Raw genomic sequence first — 22,512 nt, 5'->3', positions numbered from 1 at the left:
GACCTGATCATTTCTGACGTAACCTCAATGGCTCAAGCATGGGAAAGCCAGGTAAATTTAGTATGCTGACAGGTGGGCTGTTCTGCTGCCAATATAAATAAATATAACCAGAAGGTTATAGAAATATACCAGCCAGACATTGATATTATCTATGACAAGTAAAAAAGAGACAAAGTTATACATATACCAAATGATGTCAATTACGGAGGAATTAAGTGCACAAAGAAAGACTATAGCATAGGAAATAGAATTTTTTTTCTTCACTAGACCTTCATTTTAACTTTCTTAGTTTCCTACCTGGAAGAGCAGGTGGTCTATTTGTAATAATAGTTAAAAGGACAGAGAGGGAGAGTCGCCGTACCTTCCGGCTCCAGGAGCCTAGGGATATGCAGGGAATCATGTGCAATGCTGAAGGCCTTCTCTAGATTGTCCCGGGTGGAATCTTCCAGAGCCTGCTTCATGTCTACGAGGCTGGGGTCAATAGCTTTGATGACAGCCAGAAAAGCCAGCCCGCTCCTCCAGCTGCCTGCAAAGTCTTGGACCGCCACACCATACCTGATGAGAAGAAGGGACAGTAACAACCCAGGTCAGGAAAGAACCCAAGGAGGAGGCCCGCCCACAGCAGCATCCCTGGCCTGAGGGGCCTGGGTGCTGTTCCCTATTCTGCTGTTCACACACCCCCTGGCCCTAACCACCATGAAGGATGCCCTGAGACTTTTCCAAATGGAGCAGGAGGTATATGTTATCAAAAAACGTAAGTCAGACCCTCAGTTCTCAAGTCCTGCTTGATTTATTCTTAAATCTTTCCTGGGTTTTCACTATAATCTAGTCTAATCTAGTCTGATCATTCACATTCAACTTCCTCCATCATCCCCTCCCCCCGACCCCACCCAAAAGGTCTAGCCTCTGTTCCATCTCCTCTTTCCGGGGGAGGTGTGAAGAAATGTATGAAGTGGCTTTTAGGTGAGGTGCAAGCTGCTCTCCTCGATTGTGTCACAGCTGTCTTGGAAGGCAGTGAATGGTGTCACCATTTAATAGAGGATGCTTAGATAGGAAAGTGAGATACCAGCAACAACTACCCCCCTAGGCTGTACACAGAAGAGCTGCAGTGTCCCCAAGTAGGTGTGGCTTCTTCTACACTAGCCTGACACCTCTGACTAAGGCCCTGGATCGGCCAGAAAAAGGCCTGGCAGGAGACTGCTATAACTGGGCTTAGGAAATGGTAAGAGGACCTGAATTTGAAACCCCAGCACCCCCACAAAAAGGCAGTGTGTGTAAGCCCATCACTGGGGAGCAAAGACTGGAGGAGCAGAAGCTTGCTGGCCAGCCTAGCTGAAATGGCAAGCTTTTGATCCAGTGAGAGACTTTGTCTTGTAAAAATAACATAGAGAGCAATAAAAGAAGATGCCTGATGCTTGCTCTCGCCTCTGAAGGTGCAAGCATGGGCATGCGCCACACACTCACAGACACACACCACACACAAACTGGAAGAGCACATCACATTCCTGTTCTGATGGTTTGTGTGAAGCATAGGGCCCATGGACACCTGGCACCTTAGCAGATGGAATTTGGTCTACCTTGCCCACCCAGGTCCATGTGCACTAATCCCCAGGCCTGGAGACAGCTTTGTAGGGTATGGTACGCCCATGGTGGACACCAGTGCACCTAAAGCAGGGCTTAGGTTGGGGAGGGGAAGACTACAGCTTACTTCCTGGTTTTCCTCTGCACCCATGACAGCAGGGTCTTGATGGCCTTCCTCTGGTCTTTCACTGATACTGCCACACTCCTCTCTGTGGTGGGGGTGGGTGGGTAGGAAGAGTCGGAGTCCGTGCCCCCGGAGCCAGGTGACAGGCTGGAAGATGGAGAACTCCTGCTGAGGTTACCTGTGAGCTCCTTTATCTAGAGAGAAAAGGGCATATCAGACCCAGTGGCCCACAGGGACTTCTGGCCAGTGGGTCCCTCTGACCTGCCACAAGACTCTGGGAGAGTCTGGCTTACATAGACTTGGTTCTCAGTATACAAGAAGCTTTTCTCGAGATTTCTGTAGCTCTCATCAGCCTAGGCACACATATTCTTCCTGACAAGACTATCTGTATCTGTTCCTGGCACTCCCAGAATGCACCATGCTCCTATCAAGTTTCCCAGGCTCATTCTGGGCCAGCTGGCTGACTGTCCCTGTCCTCTAGCATTGAACTATTACCACAGGGTACATGTGAGAGATGCAGAAGCTCAGGCCTGTCCCAGAGCCGCCTACAGATTCAGGTGGGATCTTAGCACCATGCCCATGTAATCCATATGCATACTAAATCTGAGAAGCATACTACTATCCACCCTTCCAAACTCTGCTCAGGTCACTTCCTTGGATATGGTTTTCCTCATTCTGTTCACCCATTTGTGGTCAAGTTGTCCCCACTTAGAGCTCTTACAAAGACTTGCTCATACCCCAATTGTGACCTGCACCCTACAGTAATATGGAATCCATGTGTCTTTGTGATTCCCCCCAAGAGAGAATCCCGTCTCCCTAATAGCTGCGATACTGAAGAAACTCAACAGGCATTTACCAGAGGAGTGAAGGAAGCTCTGAGGTCTACTTAAGGCATTCAACACCTTTCCTGATGTTCCCAGCATCCCTCAGGAAGCCAGGTTGCAGAGTGACCGAGTCCTGTGTAAACCTCGCACAGTGGGTAAAGCCCTCACCCACGGCATATCTTATGACCATGCCTGCATTTACAGAGGTGGGAAATGAGGCTCGAGTTCACGGCTGATGCAGAAAGAGATCCAGAGCTCCAAACAGTGCCTGTGCCTCTGGACAACACCAGCACCAAAGCCCCTGCAAATCTTACCCTGGCGGATCGCCTTGGTAACTAAACAGTGAGCCTCAGTCTTCACTTCCTGGTTCTCATCAGAAAGCAGAGGAACAGGAATCCTGGAAATGAAGTCTCATGGTGCCCCTTGATGTGAGTGTGCTGTCCCGTGGTTAGGATGTGACTCCTGAGTGTCACAGAGAGGGGCGGGCTTACCTGGAAGAAGAGGATGATGTTCCAGATGAGCCCGAGAACCAGAGAGGGGTTGCCGTCTGCTATTTCTGCTGCATCGATGCTAACCAGCTTGACCTGGAAAAGAAGCGGTTGAGAAGTCTGACCTACCACCTTCCCCGCCCTCTGAAGCCTGATGCTACTGACTGCCTGGTGCTATTTGTTGTTGCCAAAAACCACCTCTTGGGGACACCTAATGTGCAAAACTTGTATCTGACTGAAACATATGCAGTGCCTACCATGCACGGACACCACCCGAAAGTCTTACTCATGAGTATTGACTCGGTGTACCCTAACCACAGGCCTATCAAGTAGGCATCTCTCTTACCACTTTGTGTTAGGAGAGCACCAGAAGGCTCTTGATAGCTGAAACCTGCATTAAAAAAAAATGCAGGTGCAAAATTCCAATGTGCCCAGATCCATAAATCTGCAGTTTCTACCATTCCATTCCATAGAGGGTGGTCAAGAGCCCCAGGAAGGCTGTCTGCACGCTGCATGAACACCATCAAGCCTCCTGACTTAGTGTACCCTTGATTAACTCAGAGCATAGACCTCAACCATCAGAAAAACAGTGATCCCTCATAGCCAGGGACTCCGCGTCTACACAAGCCGTCCTACAGAGCGGCTATGTAACATGTCAACCTGAGAAACCTCTCAGAAGATACTATTTCACCTGTGTCTGGCCATGCAAAGATGTCCCGAAGGACCCTAAAACTACTTACAGCCCCGGGACCTGCAGCATCCCAGGACCTAGTTAGGAAGCTATGTTTCCCGACACCCACAGTTTGTATTTCATGTCTGTGCATGTGTGTGTGTGGAAGTCAAGAGATTGATGCCGGGTGTCTCCCTCTCTCAGGCGCCACCTTATTTGTACATTTTTTGTTTATTTATTTATTTATTTATATTTATTTACTTATTTATCTTTGTGGCCATGCCTCACTATGTTGGCTTGACTGACCTAGAACTTGTTATGTAAACCAGGCTGTCTTTGAACTCAGAGCTCTGTCTGTCTCTGCTTCCCAAGCACTGGGGCTAAAGGTGTGCCCAAGCAGGTCCAGTTTCTACACCTGATTTTTTTTTTTTTTTTTTTTTTGAGACAGGGTCTCTCATTGGACCTGGGACTCACTGATTCGGCTACACTGACTGGCCAACAAACTCTTAAGTATCCTCCTGTCTCTGTTCCTACTTTGCCTGGGGAGGGGCACGGGGATTACAGCACCTGTATTTTTAATGCACGTTTTAGCTACCTAGTAGCAAAACTCAGGTCCTCTTAAGCAGCAAGTGCTTGACCCACCCTTTGAAGCCCTTTCTGCACTTTAACCCACACAGAGTGTCCTGTGAGGGTTCAGGATGGAGGTCAGCACTTACAGCCGTCACTGCGTTCAGTCCAGCGGTCAGCCTCTGGCCAACCTCTCTGTGCATATAGCTAACACTCCATACATGTGCACAGCTGTCTTCAGGGGTAATAGGGACTGAGTGAGCTCACCAGAGCAACCTTTGAAACCCACACTGCAAACTTTATCCCTGGACACTGGGGGAAGGAAAAGCTTAGGGAGGCTGGCTGTCATAGGGCAGTTCCTCGCTCCACTCTCCCTTTCTGTCATGAGCCTTTAAACGGCTTTGGCTCACATCTCTGATCTTATCGGTTTATTGGGGGCTCTGACAACATCAGTTAGGCCTGGGGTAGCCTAATTGAGGCTGACTGCCCAGCTCCCTGGTTGACGGGCCATTCACGGCCGCTGCCAAGAAGGTAATTGAGACAACACGGGCTCATCGCCGGCAGACTGGAGGCCAGGAAGGAAGTTGTCAATACTGAGAGGGATACAACCCATCAAACTCGGAGCCAATCTTCCGTCCAGGCCCCCCCAGCAGCACTCACCGCACACAACCAATCACTTGTTGAAACTCTCCTGTTTTCCTATCCCCAGGTCCTTCCTGGAAGCATCCTCTGGTTTGCAGTTTATAGAACATTTTATTCCAGTGAACTACAAGTACTTAAGAGACTTGGTCATCTTCATCTTCAGTGTATAGTCCTCTCTGGAGGATGGAGCCTTATGCTATCCTTGGTGATAGACAGAGGATAAAATCACCATGCTTCAGATCTTTAGGGATGGTGTCCCCCTTCTCCCCCCCAGCTCGGCTTGTTCTGCCACACTGAATACAAATGAGCTGGCTGGGTTGTGGAACCATCTTTTCTTTTCTCTGAGCTGACAGGTTTATAAGAGTGACTTGGAAACCTTTCATGACAACGGCTTCCCTACAGAGCACTGACTACTGCAGGTGGCTTCCCAAGTTAGTCTCTCCAACATTCTCCATGTCCCCATTTCAAAGGTGACAAAGCCAAGGCTCAGCCTGAGTGACTTACTGAGGACCCAGAGCTGGTCCCATATGGCATGCTATCCATAACCCACAGTTGAAGAGAGAGAAGGGTGCACGCTGGCTGGTCCCAGGACCCCAGAACAACAGGTTTGGTTGCTGTCTGTACCTAACTTCCCAGCTCTGGGTATTGACACTGAGGAACCAGCAGAACCACTGAGGCCTGTCCTTCTAGGAATCCAGGCAGTGGCACAAAGAGGGACAAGTAAGGCTCCCTGAGTCATATTGTAGATTCTCAGAATGGGACACAGCTGGACTCCGGGAGCTTGTCTGACCTCCTCTCCATCATCATCTTCCTCCTGGATCATCATCCCCCTGGACCACTTTACACTTGTCCTACCTGCCTGGGAAATGGACCCAAATGAGGCACTGCACTACCACACACCGTGCTGGGATAGTTCTAAATGTCTTTGTAAAGAATAACTAACTGAAGGGAAGGCGGGCTCAGTGGTCTGTGGTGCTCTGAGGTCGCTAGAGCAGACGGTCGGGGAAAGGCTCACATGTGGAGGCCACACTTTTCCCGTGGCACCATGTATGTTCATATTAGTCCATGGCAGGAGCACCTCACATGCAGACTTGGCAGCAAAGGCCATATGTTCTCATCTCTGTGGAACTGAGGCTCTTCTTCATGCCCGGGAGCGCTACACAGTGTGTTGCCTTCAAGAACGCTGTTCTTTCCTCTGGACCCCAGCCATCTTTAAGGTTCAATTCTTTAAGGTTCAATTTAGCCATGTTTAAGGTTCAATTCAATAACTGATTCTCCCCACTGCTAGGCACAGCCCAAATCCACACTCGGATGCAAGCCTATGACCTGCATGGGTCATTGTGACCAGAGTCACCCACATGGGCCTTACTAGTGAGGGATGATCTCAGGGTCAACAAAGGCAAAAGGGGGGGGGTAACCTAGGCAGCTGCTTGAAGCCACGCCTCCTGTCCCAAGTAAGGCTCCTTTGGAATTCAGAGGGGACACTGCTTCCTGAGAGTTTTGCTAATGATGGAACATAGATGAGTGGTGCCACCAGGGAGAGTTCAGGCAGTCAAGCCGGTGAAGTGGCAGAAACAGGGTCACACAGCCCTTGGCAGGGGTGGGCACACCACCTCCTGGATAGCACTCTGAGGGAGGTTCTGTCTCCGATCCTTCTATTTAGAGAGGTATATGATTTTCCCACAGTCCCTAGAAGTGAGTGGGGAGGCCAGGATTAGAAACCAGGGAGCCTCGGCACACTAAGGCAAGGTTGGTGCTAACAGTGTTCCTGAGCCCACAGAGTGAGGTCTGGGAAGTGCTTGTATTTTAAACTTCACTGTATTTAAAGCTTCACTGAGCTGTGGTTGACAGGCTATTTAAGTCTCCCATTTAGAGCATTCCGTTCCATGGGTTTGGTGTATTTGAAAACATGTGTAAAGATCACGGCAGCAGACTGTAGAACACATTCACCACTTCTAAGAGCAGCCCTGGACCTACTAGCTGTCACCTGGCATTCCTCTGCCTCCCCTTAGGTCTAAACCATCACTAATCTAACTTCTGCTAAAGCCGTTTCTCCATCACGGAAATTTCACACTGCCTGCATCTGTCATTCAGTATACTGTGCTTGGGGCCCCACGCCTTAACACACACCAGTACCAACTTCTTTTTCTACAATCAAGTAATATTCCCCAAGAGTGCTGATCCATCTGCCAGCTGGTAAGTTCCGGGTCTGTTTGCACCTTTGGGCTCCAATATCAAATATGCACTGGGGTCTTTTGTGGTCACCATCACCTAAACCTCTTGCATCCAGGTCTTTCTCTACTGCGTGGCAACCAGGAGACAGATCCCACTTCCTCTGTGGTGGTAAATGTGCTTGCTTCCCATGGCTCTTGCATCTGGGCTGTGGCTCAGCCTCAGGATTGACATTCACATCAGTTCAGCTTGGGAAGGCACTGCAGTGGTGAGTGCCTTCCCCAGGCTGGGTAAGAAGAGCCAGAAGCATCAGGGCAGGAAAGTGGAGGCATGCCTGCTCCCGCCCTTCAGCAGGTTCTGAGACGTTCCAGGATCCGGCTTTCTCCAGGCTCCATCCTCGGCTCTCCAGGTCCCTTCATGAGCTACTGGACACCCTCACCCAATACCCTTTCTGCTGAGATAGTACACACACACACCTGCTTGTCCTCAAAGGACCTCCACTTTAGGGTAATGGTTTATTCTGCAGATAGGCCAGACTAGCTGAACACTGTTTTTATCCAGACTGTCCGGAAACAAACCTAGTGAAAGGGGCGGGGGTGGGGTGGGGGGGTGGAGGGGGCTTTAGGGATGCCGCCTGAGAAGGATAAGAAAGAGATCCAAATACAGATGCAGAAATCTCTACGACAGAGCCAGGCCGCTGTCTTTGTCTGGGCCACACTGAACGCCCTTTCCTTAGGTTCCAAGACAGGGAGAGAGATACATTGTAGCCATCAGTCCCAAACCTCTGAGAACCAACCAGCTGCTGGCCTTCTCCCAGACTGCCTACTCACAGGCGCAAACAAGGTGGGCAGGGCATGGGGGCCACATCTAAAAAATGTAGCTTCTCCGAGTGACTTCCCTTCACCCTAAGCTTGGGAGAACTTGGCTGTCCTCCGTCGTCCCCCCCTCCCCCCAGGTCTTTCCACACTTCCTGAGAGACCAGCACCAAACTTCAAATCCTGCTCTTTCCTTCCAAGGCAAGCTTATGTTGTTCAGACAGGCTTCAAACACTTACATTGCTATCTTCCAGAAACTTGAGTGCTTTTGCTATGTTGTTCAACCGAAAAATACGATGTGATGAGGATTTGTATTCGTGCAGCTGAAAAACAAAACACGCAGCAGCTAAGCCAGCACCAATGCAGTAGCGCCTCCGGACCACAGGGGGCGCCTTTCCTTTATCTTTATCACTCGATTTTGGAGGTTAGACTGTTGAAAAGAGCAACCAAAGAGCATGCAGAGACCTGGGTCCCCTACACATTTGTAGCAGAGGGGCAGCTTGGTCTTCATGTGAGTCCCCTAACAATTGGAGCAGGGGCTGTCCCTGACTCTGTTGCCTGCCTTTGGATCCCCTTCTCCTAGCTGGACTGTCTGGTCAGGCCTCAATGGGAGAGGATGTGCTTAGTCCTGCTGCAGACTTTATGTCCCAGGGCAGGCTGGTACTTATGGGGGGCTTCCCCTTCTCTGAGGAGAAGGGGAGGGGGTGATGGGGAGAAAGGGATTTGTGAAGATAGTACTGGGCGGAGAGGAGGGAGGTCTACAACCAGGATGTAAAGTGAATGAGTGAATGAATGAATGATGAATGAATGAATGAATGAGAAATGACCCATAATGGAGGCATCCACATGTCACTGTGATACCAGGATCCTGAGACTTGGCTCGCTGGAGCTGGTAGATGGGGAATCTTGACATGGGATACATGTGTCTAGTTTTCTCTCTAACCAGCTCCTGGCTTGTTAAGCCCTGCCCTCACCCCCAAGAACCCACAGTAACACGGTCTCACAGCACAAGTAACTATTGGCTAAAGGAATCCAGCTTGCTCTCCGGATCCCCACTCAGCTCAGCCTCCCCAACAGCATTGGACATGGCTGGGTTTTCAGAAGGGGGTTGGGGGGGTGGTACCCAAAAGCCAGCTGCAAGCTACAGCTCAATTCCTGACTGCGTGGGCTCTGCACAGAGCACCACACACAGACCAACTCCACCGGGATAGACCTACTGTGCTCTGCTAAGGCACAGTGGAGGAGGATTGTTCTTTGCTGAGCTCCAGGGTCAAAGGTGAAGGCCACGGAAGCTGTTACCACATGCCCTGGCTTCAGAGCAGGAGCCTGTCTATGGAGAACGTAGAACAAGGGACTGCGATATGCTTTCTTACAAAGCCTTTGGAGGAACCCTGCAGCTTGCTCACTGAGACCTGCTGGAAATGGCCCATGCAGCTTTGCACAGTTTTCTCCCTTGAGAGAACTCATGGGCATCTTCTACTTTGTGGGAGTGAAAGCCCAGGTGAGGAGGGTGAATGGGTGAGGCCGGTCTCGGCCACAGGGATCTGAGAAGAGAAATCATGGGTTTTATTCGTTTTGGTTTTCGAGCAGGGTTGGGGGCATTCTCTGTGTGGCCCTGGCTGTCCTGGAACTTGCTCTGTAGACCAGAGATTCATCTGCCTCTGCCTCCTGAGTGTTGGGATTAAACGCCTGAGCCATCAGGCCGGGTGGGAAGTAGTGCTTTTAAAGCCAGATCCAGAGCAGAGTGCCATCTGTCACTTGTACATAGGCATTACAGGATCATCACCAAGACCAAATCAAACACTCAACGCTAGAGCCAGTTTCTCAATGTAAACATCTGGCATTTAAATAAAATATTTCATTGTTTTTATTTATGTGTGTGCATACAGATGCCAGTGGAAGTAGAGGCCCGAAGAGTGCTTTGGACTCTCTGGGGCTGGAGTTACAGGTGGTCGGAAGCCACTTGATGGGGATTCCGTGAATCAAACCCTGCAAGAGCCACAATCACTCTTAACCGCTGAGCCATTTCTCCAGCCCCTATGACTGGCATCTTGGACTGGATCAATTTCCACCTGGGGTGGGGCCTGGGGACATTTGTGGTTGTTATACTAATGGGCGTTCCCAGCATTGAGAGGTTATCTACTCCTAACAGCAGCCATGGGAAGGAAGGCTTTCCCAAATTCTCAGTTGTCACTCTGGCTAACACACTGCTTAGGCAGCTAACTTGAATGGTCCAGGTTCAAGTCTTAGCTGTCACAGGCTCACTGAAAACACTGGCCATTCATTTACTAATTTACCTACTAAAATACATTTGCTTTAAAAAAAAAAAAAAAAAAGCAACAAACCTAAACAGATATAGGCCAGCAACATGTCTCAGTAGCTAATAAGTGTTTGTCACACAAGCCTGATGACCTGAGCTTGATCCCAGAAACCCACAATGGAAGGAGAGTACTAACTACCTCAGGATGTCCTCTGACCTCTCTCTATATATCCGATTACATGTGTGTTAGACCCCCACACATGTGCATGCAAATGTACAATAATGAAATAATAAGAAAAGAAAAGCAGACATCACTCAGCTACCATTGGTCATATCATTCATTTTCTTGAAGAGTTATATATTTTTATTTTATGGACATGAGTCCATGTGTGTACATACATCATGTGCATGCAGTACCTACAAAGGCCAAAAGAGAGCATCAGATCCCTTGGAACTGGAGTTAGGAATGGTTGTGAGCTGCCATGTGGTGCTGGGAATTGAACCCGGGTCCTCTGCAAGAGCAGCCAGTGTTAACTGCTGAGCCATTTCTCAGCCCTTATGTCACTATTTATGTTCAATTTCTTTACCTATATGTATCTGCCACATGTGTGCAGGGATGCTCAGAGGGCAGAAAAAATACTGGATCCTCCGGAGCTGCAGTTATAGGCCATTGTGAGCCAGTGTGTGCTGGGCACAGAGTTCAGGTCCTTTGGGAGACTAGGAAGTGCTCTTAGCTGCTAAGCCATCTCTCCTGCCCCCCATCTCAGGTGAAAAAAGAATGTTATCCTTCAGCATTTCCTAATATGTATCCAGTCACACTGTCTGTATGTGTGCATACCATATATTTATATCCTGTGTCACAGTTGCATTTGGGATGTTCCTTCAAGACCCCCACACTAAAAGCTCCGGCTGCTATTGGACTATACACACCAGGCTATGGGGCTACTGGCTGCTGATGGAACCTTTATGGGGCCTGGTGGGAGGAAGTTAGATGTTTGGAGTTGCGTCCTTGACGATAATGTTGGGAATCTCTGGTTCTTTTCTCTTTGCTGTCATGAGATGAGAAGTTTCCTTGTTACACATCTTCATGATGTGCTGTCTTTTCTCAGGCCCAAAGCTACAGGACTAAGTGACCACAGACACCTCTGGAGCCATGAGCCCAAAGTCTAAGTCCCTTCCCTCTTCCTTAAAACTTTTTATCCCCAGTGTTTAGTCACAGTGACAGAATTAATCTGATGCCCGAATGGGAACAGAACCTCGGCAGTGCTTCCTTTTGTAACGCCCCCGACCCTGCTGTTACCAACGTACCAGATTTCGCCCAGAGAGGACTTCTAACAAAGCCATTAGGATTTTGCCATCTTGGATATCAACAAACAGGTCCGTAACTTCTAGAGGCGGGTCGCACTGTGGGACGGGAGGAAAAAAAGAAGCCGATGAATGACTTGCGTGATCTACACAGTTCTTGCTCAAGAGTGAAATTTGCAGGCAAAGGGTCATCCGAGGAGGCAGATGCCTAGCGCCCTGGAAGGGACCTCTGGCTGGCAGGTGTATGGCGGCTTGGGAGGAGAGCTATACAAGAGATTCAGCAACAAAGGGCTGATTCATCAGCTTTGGTAGCCCACCTAACATGAGATCCCAGGCTCCAAGACTAGATCACATTCAGGTTTCTGTTTAAGAGGAGAAAGAAATGGCATGCCTTTATAGGCTTCCAAGAATGAAAAATTCTGGGTCTGGAGTGATGGCTCAGTTGGTAAAGCGTCTGCGGCACAAGCATGAGGACCTGGGTTCAATCCCTCGGTGTCCACATAAAAAACTGGGCATGGTGGTACATTCTTATTATCCCAATGGAGGGGGTGGAGACCAGAGGATCCCTGAGGCCTGCTAGCCAAGCAGCTTTGCTGAATCAGTAAGTCCCAGTCCCAAGAAACTCTGTGTCAAAAAACAAGGTGGGTTGCTCCTGAGAAACGACCCTGGAAGTTGACCTCTGGCCTTCATTGTACCCAGCTTCTACACACACACATGCACACACACACACACACACACACACACACAGAGAGAGAGAGAGAGAGAGAGAGAGAGAGAGAGAGAGAGAGAGAGAGAGAGATCAGTGTACACATCAATAAACCACATGTGAAAAAAAAAAAACACGCAGGGCGGTGGTGGCGCACGCCTTTAATCCTAGCACTTGGGAGGCAGAGGCAGGTGGATTTCTGAGTTTGAGGCCAGCCTGGTCTACAGAGTGAGTTCCAGGATAGCCAGGACTACACAGAGAAACCCTGCCTTGAAAAAAAGAAAGAAAGAAAGAAAGAAAGAAAGAAAGAAAGAAAGAAAGAAAGAAAGAAAGAAAAAAACACATGTGACATCTGTTAGGCTCACAGGAAATGATCCAGTGCAAGCCCTCACTTCAGATTTGGAGAAACTGAGGCTCAAAGAGGCTGGGTGACCATCACACGGCTATTGGGTAAAATCCTGTTTCCTACATCTGACCTTCAATGGTTAAAATGAATGCAATAGAGAATCATGCGACAGGGTCCAGAAGCCTACATTCATGAGCTCCTGTGATCGTGATCTGAATTCCCCCTTGCCTTTGTCCAGGCGTGACTGGGTGCTTCCTATACCCCAGGGACAATGGGAAACAAGATGCAGTGCCCCTAGATAACTGGGGCAGTGGCAGCTTTCCCCAGCACACACCCAGTGTGTACTCACTGAGCTCAACATGTTAGCTCAGTCAGTACATTCTCTGGGAAAGCCCCTTCCTTCCCTGGCCCCTTGGTGGGCCTATGTTCTACTGTTTATTAAGGAAGGTGGCATTTCCTCACCCTTTATATGAGTCCCAGTCCCATGCCCCGGTTAGTCAAAACACAGGATGAGGCTACCTACAGGTGTACAAAACAGGGCATTGCTCCGAGGGTGCCGGTGAGTTTGAGCCAAAAGGCAAGATATTTTCTTTGCAAACCTTGCAGCCTCTGGCACATTCCAGGCCTGGCAGACTGCTTCCTTTTAAGAGACCCCAACACCCCTGATGAATGGGCTAACAAAATTTCCAGTTACCCCGCCTGACAGAGGTAGAGTCTGGCTTGGGATTTAAACCCAAAGGCTAATTTCCATCGGCTGTTTCTGGAAGGGCCTCCACAGCGGCATCAAACACGACCTTGGCTAGAATCCACAGCTGGATGGCAGGGGCTAAGAACCCACTCCAGCCTAAACACTCCCTAGACCAACATTCCCCAGGCTTCAGGGGTCTGCTATGGCCGGAGCCACAGCCCTGCCCCCCACCTCCCCAAGGGCTTTCTGCATGATTGAACTCCTTCTGTAAATTAAGGGATTTTTTTTTTCCAGAAGCCAGAGACTCAGTAAATATTCCTGACAGCCTTCAAATTGCAGTTAAGCCCAATTCACCAAGGACTTCCTAGGTTTCCTTGGCTTAAAGGTTGTTTTTTAAAGTCTCGGGGCTGGAAACGGGGCTGTTAACTTCTCTCCTGCTAATAAGAGAGCCGCATCACTCTCAGGTGCCGTCTGATTTATCCTCAGAATGGATGCTACCTGCTACTTACCTGCCTGCCCCCCGAAAAAGGGTAAAGGGCAGGCCCAGCCAAGGAGACTGTCTTTGACATGGCAAATACTTGTTCAAGGGGTTCACACTGGGTGGTTGGTCAGTGTGGAGGGTTCATTACATGACTCTCTGCTCTTTTCAATATTTATTTACTTTTACTATAAAAACAAAGAAAGATCTTCTGGCTCTACCCGGTCCCCTGCTAGGAATTCTCAGCCAGGCTGACATGCATCAGGCATTAATTTAGGGGCTCACCAAGTTCAGGTTTGGAGACTGGTTTCCCTTTTTGTCATCTCCAACACCCTTTCCCCCCCATCCCCTGTAATCCCTTTATGAACGATGTATCCACGGCTGAAACAACCTGCAAAGGATTTATCATCCTTCAAGTGTGAGTCCTTGTCACTTTTTGTCTAGTCTCCAAGATGCTCTTGGGTGATTTGGCAGCGCCATGCCATCCATTCGCAAGAAAGGACAGGCGCTCCGGAAAGATGGGAGCTCAGAACATTAGTCAAGTGTTTAAGTGAGCCACTTCCGCCAGGAGCCCCACTTCCCTGCTTTCTGACTTAGGACAATTACATTCCCAGGGCTCACAGATCCAGCTATTGAGCAAGGGAGCTGGTATTTCTATTGGTTCTCCCCCCTCCTTTACCTGCTCACCCCCTTTCTCCTCCTCAGCCTTGCCTTTGTCTGGGGCTGCGGTCACTAGCTGCCTGGGAGTTACGTGTGCAGAAGCAGCAGCTTGCAGACACAAGGTTACTCAGCATTGCATGGCCAAAGAACACGAGAAATAAAGGGAGAGAGAGAGAGAGTTGGGGCCGGAGAGATGGCTCAGGGATTAAGATCACTGGCTGTTCTTCCCGAGGACCCAAGCACCCACATGACAGCTCACACCTGTCTGTAACTCCAATTCCAGGGCTTTTGATGCCTTCACACAGTCATGCATGCAGGTAAAACACCAATGTACATAAAGTAGAAATAAATATGTATTAGAATGGGAAAGAGAAGAGCACAGCAAAACTGTGTAAGAGTTGAGGAAGGCCTTGGGCATCCTGGCATGAAGTAGGCTTCCCGATGCAGGGCACAGTGCTTCAACAGCAATGTTAAAGTGGCGTTGCTATATGATGCTTGCAGCCCTTGCCTAAGTCAGTTCAAATGGCTACAAATGGCCACTAACAGCCCCAGAGTGGGCAGCTGGACAGTGTCTGAGCTAGAGGTGACCGAGGGGCTTCTGTCCATGGAAACACTGCAATGGTTCAAGGAATGCCTTCTGTTGCTCACTCGTGGATTCCCCTCCATAGCTGCCGGTGATTGCAGAACAGCTGTGTCTGTGAGAATGGACAGCTGTGAGTCTTTATGACACCCATAAAGTCTCAAAGGTACAGCCACAGCCACGGGGCACAAAGCCCTTGCCATAGAAGTATGGAGACCAGAGTTCCAACAGCCAGAACCCAGATGCGGTAGTGTGCATCTGTAATCCCAGAAACCGTAAGTTGAGATGGGAAGCAGACATAGGCAAAGCCACAGAGCCTCATGGGATGGCTAGTCTGGTGTGTACAGCAGTGAACAAGAGACCCTGTCTCTCAAGGTGGAAGGCGAGGTTGTCCTCTGAGGGGCTCACTTCATGTACGCTTACATACATGAACACTTAAATACACGAACACTTACCTACACGAGCACTTACATACATGAACATTTACATGCATGAACACTTACATGCATGAGCACTTACAAACATAAACACATACATGAGCTCTTACATGCATGAACACTTATATACATGAGAACTTACATACATGAACACTTATATAATGAACACTTACATACGTAAACACAGACATGTCCACATACATACACAGTATACACTACAGAAAGTCACACACACACACACACACACACAGAGAGAGAGAGAGAGAGAGAGAGAGAGAGAGAGAGAGAGACAGACAGACAGACAGACAGACAGAGATAGAGAGGGAGAGACACAGAGAGCGAGTCATGTTTCCTCCCTGCTACCATATAGAACCATCCATGTAGTTGCATGTAAATATATAGATAAATGTATCACGTACCAACCCCAGACCCTCACTTGCCTTTTCGAGATGAAGATTTATCCATCGTGTGAAAGTCCTCTTCTGCACGTTTTCCCTCTCCACTGTAAACAAAGAAATGCCATTAACCAGGGCATGGAAGAAATACGGGCAAAATCCTGCCCGCCCTTCCCAGGGAAATTCCATGTAGACAGATTGCAGACTAAACCCCGCAGGGTCCCCAGCGTGAGCGAGCAGAACTCTTCTCAGAAGGGGGCCCCCAGGGGTTTATGGAGCACAGGATCTCACTTTTCCAGCCCAAGCGTGAGCTTCTAAGCACCCCATGAATTCAGAGTGATCATGAGTGTCTGATCACCCGGCTCTAAGACGAGTGTGGGATGGTGAGATGGTTCTGTGGATAAAGCCCCTGCCATTCCAACGTGGGGACCAGAATTAGGATACCTAGAACCTAGGTAAAGCCAGACACAGTTGTGTGCATCAGCGTGCCCCCAGAGAGGATGAAGCCAATGGTTAGGAGATGGAGCTCTGGGCTGTGCTGAGTCTTAGGGTCAGCTTTCCAGTCACCTTCCAGCTCCTGTATTCAGGCCTTTCTCCTGCTCCCACTTCTGCTCAACAAGCTGAGAAAGAGGGACCCACTCCCAGGTCGACAGAGAGAACCTGAGGTCCTGCACATCATGGGCAATACAGCTGTTTTTCTTTGCAGACATTTTTTGAGCTAGGGTCTTGCTACATTGTCTAGAATGGCTTCCCACTCAGGATCCTCCTGCCTCGGCCTCCAGAGCTCTGGGATTGATTATACACATGTGCCTCCGTGCCCAGCTTTGTAGCTCTTATTTTTAAAGCTAAGAATGGAAGATTCTGCAGGCACCTGCTGCCTAGCCGTGGTGAGTGGACTGCCCTAAACCATGGCTGCCTTCTTGCAGGGGACAGCACTCCCCACTAAGCGTCTTAGTAAGAAGCTCTCATTGAGCAGGGCACCGCCATCTATCACTTACATTCTGGGCTGGTTCTGTTCATGTGTTTATAAAGCCTGACAACACCTCTGCTAAGAAGAAACTCTGCTAAGTATGAACAGAACAGGATTCAGAAGGCACCCAGGGGCCTTTCTGGTGGTAAAGAAGCAGAGCAGGGAATCCCCTGTGGTCTACCCTATATCAGCTATCACCCGGGAGATAGCAAGTGTAGGTTCAATTCCAGCTCTCCCAATGATAACCTGTAACCGCAACAATGACTTTGAAGAAACTCACTGAGCAGGGCCTGGAGAGATGCCTCAGTGGGTAAAATGTGTCCTCTGTAAGCTCTGTAAGCAAGAAGACCCGAGTTCAAGTCCCTGGTGTCCATGTCAAAGCTAGGCGCAGCAGTGTGTGTTTGCAATGCCAGCCTGGGGAATCAGAGAAAGGAGGATCCTAGGGGCTCCCGGCCAGCCAGTCTAGATGGCACAGCAAGTTTCAAGTTACTTCAGACAGTAGGGTAAACAATGAGAGAGGAAGACAGTTGTCCACCTCTGACTGCTACATGTGCACACCTGCGTGGGTACATACCCCCCCACACACACACAACACACATATTTTATACATATACATGTTTTGTACACATATACCATATGTCTTATGTGCTTTTTTTTTTTTTTTTTTTTTTGGTTTTTCGAGACAGGGTTTCTCGGTATAGCCCTGGCTGTCCTGGAACTCACTCTGTAGACCAGGCTGGCCTCGAACTCAGAAATCCACCTGCCTCTGCCTCCCAAGTGCTGGGATCATGTCTTATATGCAACCACTGAGACATATAATGTACACACACAGACACACACACACACACACACACACACACACACACACTCTTTACAGATGAATAAACTGGGAGCTAAACGCCCAGTGCTTCCTTCCTCTCCCTCCTAAGCACTGTGGTCTTAGCTATCCCAGGCCCATCAGAGACTAGATGGTGTTCCTCTGAGGGGTAGAGCACCAGAATCTGTATCTTGATACATGGTGGCCTATAGCGGCTACCACCTCCATGTCCCACCACCATGCCTCTCAGGAAACTTCCCTGAGGTACTGAGCCAGACAACTCCTAAGTTACTCCCAGTTACTAAGTTCTGGCTTTCAGCACAGTAGAAGAACACGCTGTAGACGCCAACAAACATTTCATTCATTGTCCTTTAGCAAGAAGAAAATGAGAACCAATTTGTCTGCTGCCAGAGAAAAGAGGCTTTGCTTTTCCGTAATGACTACAGTGCTTTTCTGGCTCTTGGCCACACTGTTAGGCAGATAGTGGCACCTATAAATCAGATTTTAATATTATGCCTTTCGTGCTTTTTAATTGAAGAGCCAGCAGACAGTAATTATGACTGTAACTGCTTTTCCTCTCTCATTTGTCCCCTTGCCAAAAGAAGGTCACTGACAAGCAGGCATGAGATTGAAAGATGTAATCCCAGCAGGCTGTGCTTCCTGGAGAGGGTCAGAAAACGTTGACCGAAGAGCTAGGACAAGGGGACACTTGCTGAGATGACTGAGTCCCAGGGACTCCTGAAAGCTTGCAGTGTCCCATTCTCAAGCGCCAGTTGAGAACTGTCCACTCCTGGACACAGATCTATCACGTTCTCTTTGGTGGCTGGAGTTTTCCAGGGTACTTACTTATCCCCAGATCCATGGATGTTGTGACTATTTTTAATCCGCCACCATTAGGAGTGACACACCAATGAGCAGCCTTGCACCAACACCCTGGCACACAGCTTTGTGCACAAGCCTGTGAAGGCATTTCTCATCCTTGACAGCTCAAAGTGGGGCTGCTGGGTCTTAGTGATAGGTGCATTTAAATTTTTAATAGCCACTTCCAAAATGCCCTCCCAAAGGCTACCCGAGTCTATACTTTCACCCCCACCTGTCTTTAAACAAGTTTATGGGGATTGTAAAGTATTTACACACACACACACACACACACACACACACACACACACACACACAGAGTCAAACACCCAGGCTTGCTTCTCCAGCTGGTCTCAGAAAGAGCAAAGCATAGCCCCTGAAACAGAAAAGCATTTACTAAGGAGGTTGAGAAGAAACTCACGGCTCAACTGTGTGTGGTGGTATAATGTGGGTGTAAGTATCTGTTGGTCTACACGTGTCCTACCCATCCACCCACCAACCCACAAACAAACCCTGTCCTTAACTCAGCCAGCCAGCCAACCAGCCACGTATCTCCTACCATGACTTTACCATTCCTCCATCTGTCTATCCATCTACCTCCCCACTGCCCAACATGGCACCCATTTACCCATTCAGCCATCGAGGTGCCCATCCATCCATCCATCCATCCATCCATCCATCCACCCACTCACCCATTCATTCTTCCATCCACCCACTCATCCTTCCATCCACCCACTCATCCATCCATCCATTCATCCATCCACTCATCCACACTCCCAGCTGATATTTATACAAGGATTCCTAGACACTGGAGCGATGCCAGGCTCTGTGGGCAAAACCAACTAAGCATTCACGGAATCTGCGCTCCAAGAATTCACAGACAAGTAGGAAGGGGAAACAAAGGTACCACGAGGTACAAATGAAAGGGATAAGAGGTTAAAAGTGCCCAGGATGACAGAGATGGGGACAGGTGACTCTGTATTCCATAGGGTAGTCTTCTAGGGTCCTGTGGGAGAAGTGGGACCCAGGGGACGCCTGACAGCAAAGGTTGTATATTCAAACGCTGCTCTGACTCAGAACCAACCCTGAAGGTGGCTTTTGCTTCTGTCCCCACCAATACCTGTGGGCAAACCTGAGCATAAATCATCTTCTACAAGAGGAGTACAGTGATGGGTAGCAGGGGATGGTCAGACATGATCCCAGATATCAGACAAATTCTAAACTGAAATGGCTACAAAGAGCATCTTTTCAGTGCTTAAAGCCGGGGATATACCGCTTGATGCACAGAGGAGTCTGCGTGAACTCAGCACGCCCAGCCCAACTGCCTCATATTGTGCTACAACTGCCAGCAAGTTCACACTCTACAGGATAAGGACAGCCCTGTCCACCCCAGAAGCATGCTATGGGAGTGCATGAGGTCACCTGTCCCTGGCAGCTGCTGCCTCCAGGGCAGGTTTCCTGATTCCAGGGTCACGCAGCACACCCTGAACTCGGATTTTGTCTAGTGTCTCGACAGAGGCCCATTGCCCTTGCATGGCTGTCTCCATTTCCAAATGTGCCCCCTCCCCTCCTGCAGGCATTCCTACTTCTGGCCTGCCAAGACTCCATAAACTTTATATAGTTTCCATAAATCCAACGGCCCCTTTTTTCCTCTCACGTTGTAAAGGTGTAGGAAACAGTTTCCCTGGCGAGGTCTGGCCAGCTCACGGAGTGGCTGTGGGGCCCCGTGTGGGCAGCAATGAAGTAATAACAGCACTGTAAAATTGCCATCCCGTTCTGCCTGGCCAGAGGGGGTGCAGGAAAACCAGGCTGGGGGTTGGGGTGTGGAGGGAGAACACCAGGCCCAGGACCCCAAAGATTGGGTAAAGGAGGGGCAGGAGACAGAGGAGGCCTTGCTCAAGGCCACAGGCCCAAATTCCCAGGTGCAATTCTGCCTCTGGCTTTGAAAAAAGAAAGATTATCTGGAAATGGAAAGTGGGTTATTTCCCTCTTCCTCAGGCCCCCTAGGAGTAGGCAGGCCTACGAGCTTCAAGTCTCAGAGAAAGGGACACAGTCTGGGGAGTTAAAACAAGATACAAATGAAGTCCTCACCCCCAACCAAGGAAACCTCTCTTAGCCATAGATGGAGATCATTACAGAAAACCACAACCAATCAAAATGCAGAGTGGTGGAGCCGAGTCCCAGCGGTTCATCTCCTGCACCTAAGGCTCAGGGCTCACTGCTGAAGACAGGCAGGAAGGTTGTTGGAACCAGAGGATTGTGGCGTTTACTGTTACATTGTGTCTCCTGGGAATGGGAGAAGCTGCCCCCATCCAGTCTCATCATCACAAGCAGAACAAGGACAACAAAAGACAAGCTAATGTGGATGTGGGAACAGGAGGAGGGAGATAAGAGGAACCCAGAAGGCATCAACCCTACACAAAGAATTACAGACACCCAAGGAAAGCCTGGAGCGGGTGAAAATCTTCCCCAGGGAAGAGCACAGCAACCGGTTATCCGATGCACCTGCAAGTAACATTGTATAGACGAGGAAAGTTGTTTTATGTATTTAGAACCCCCCTGTGTGTGTGTGTGTGTGTGTGTGTGTGTGTGTGTGTGTGTGTGTGTGTGTATTGTATATGCAACAACAATTAATGAGAAAAAAAGGGCTATGAATTGGAAAGAAAGCAAGAAGGGTGTATGAGAAGACTTGGAGGGAAGGAAGGAAAAGGGGAATGAAGTAATTAGATTAATCTTAAAAAATAAAAGGAATAATTAAAACAAAGAGTTTCCTTCAAACTTGTGGTCTTCTGTCTCTACAGTCATATTTCTCCAAATTTTACTGCAAATACAGTATTTTCTTTGTAATACTTCTGTTCTTCCCAGCCCGGAGGGGGAATCTGATGGCTTTGGTACTTATTTTAAAAATTATCATGATTGAAATCATTATAAAAAAAATTTTAAAGTACAGGGATAATTAAAATCGCTTTAAACTTCATTATGCCCAGAGAAAACATACATAGATGCATGCCATGTGCACACACAGAGAATACACAAGTCCTCACTCAAATAATTTCCAGGTGATCAGGCATGACTCAGTTTCTCAAAATACGGCCTATGCTTACTGACAGATCTCCCAGAGTGACAGTTAATATGTTCATTCCTGAGCTCTGTTCAAAAGATTTTCTTTTAAAAAAAAACATCATTTTTTAAATGCATAGTATATGTGTGTGCTTGTAGAACCCAGGAGAGGGCATCAGATCTGGGTAGTAGAAATTAAACTATGGTCCTCTGTAAGTAAGAGCAGCAGGCACTCATGACCGCTAGGCCGTTTCCCTAACCTAAGACTTGTTTTCTTTTGAGACAGGGCTCTAACAGGTCCCCAGTTGGCCTTGACCTTCTTATATAGCCCAGGCTAACCTTGAACTGAGGAAACGGGCATTCACTGCCTAACCTGATGTTTGTGATGCTAAAGACAGGACCCAGGGTTTCATGTTTGCCTGGCAAGCAGTCTACCAACTGAGTTACGTCCCCAAACCTGTTCAAGACCTTCAGGCTTATGCTTTGAGGTAGGGGACTGGGAATTGGCACCTTATCTGCTCAATGGTGAGGGACCCTGCATCTTGGAAAAAGAGATAGCCACAGGTAATTTCTTAGTCTTCTAGTAATGAAGAGAATACTTATAGGTACTCTAGGCTGGTGGGGATCATCCCAGACGTTTAGAGCCTGGTAAGTTTTACCATAGCCCCTAAGATAGTAGTTCTCGACCGTCTTAATGCTGCGACCCTTCAGTATGGTTCCTCGTGTTGTGGCGGCCCCCAACCATAAAAATTATTTCCATTGCTTCTTCATAACCATAATTTTGCTACTGTTATGAATCGTCATGCAAATATTTTTGGAGATGGAGGTTTGCCCAGCGGTTTGTGACACACAGGTTGAGAACCACTGTCCTGCAGCCATCCGTGGCTCCTCAGGCCCAGAAACTCAGGCTTAATTATCATTTAAGCCAATTCAATGAGAAGAGGCCACAGAGAGGCTTGGAAGCACCAGGCAAGAGTCACTTTCTCTTTCACTCCTGAGCTCTCCCGATAATGAAATAATAAACTCAGATGTCTTTGTTGCTGAATTCCCTGTGACTGGGAGGAATCTG

At 48.7% G+C, this 22,512-nt stretch overlaps 1 protein-coding gene across 5 annotated transcripts in view; it reads right to left on the bottom strand.

Annotated features, from left to right (window-relative positions):
* Positions 1-22,512, bottom strand: part of Clmn (calmin) — a 101,867-nt gene that overhangs the window by 22,317 nt on the left and 57,038 nt on the right. For 3 of the 5 annotated variants that reach the window (XM_076921274.1, XM_076921277.1, XM_076921275.1), the window contains exons 2-7: positions 15,784-15,845; positions 11,452-11,547; positions 8,123-8,206; positions 3,021-3,113; positions 1,709-1,899; positions 362-555 (exon numbers count right to left, since the gene is read on the bottom strand). In XM_076921274.1, coding sequence (XP_076777389.1) covers positions 362-555; positions 1,709-1,899; positions 3,021-3,113; positions 8,123-8,206; positions 11,452-11,547; positions 15,784-15,845 — 720 coding nt within the window. Of the gene's footprint in view, positions 1-361; positions 556-1,708; positions 1,900-3,020; positions 3,114-8,122; positions 8,207-11,451; positions 11,548-15,783; positions 15,846-16,988; positions 17,105-22,512 lie in introns of those variants that run through there. The other 2 variants (XM_076921273.1, XM_076921276.1) reach the window with 1 other exon arrangement.

Source organism: Arvicanthis niloticus, chromosome 23 (assembly GCF_011762505.2).
Source record: "Arvicanthis niloticus isolate mArvNil1 chromosome 23, mArvNil1.pat.X, whole genome shotgun sequence".
In the NCBI taxonomy this organism is placed as follows: domain Eukaryota; kingdom Metazoa; phylum Chordata; class Mammalia; order Rodentia; family Muridae; genus Arvicanthis; species Arvicanthis niloticus.
Note: the sequence above shows the minus strand (reverse complement) of the source record. Positions and strands in the feature narration are given on the sequence as shown.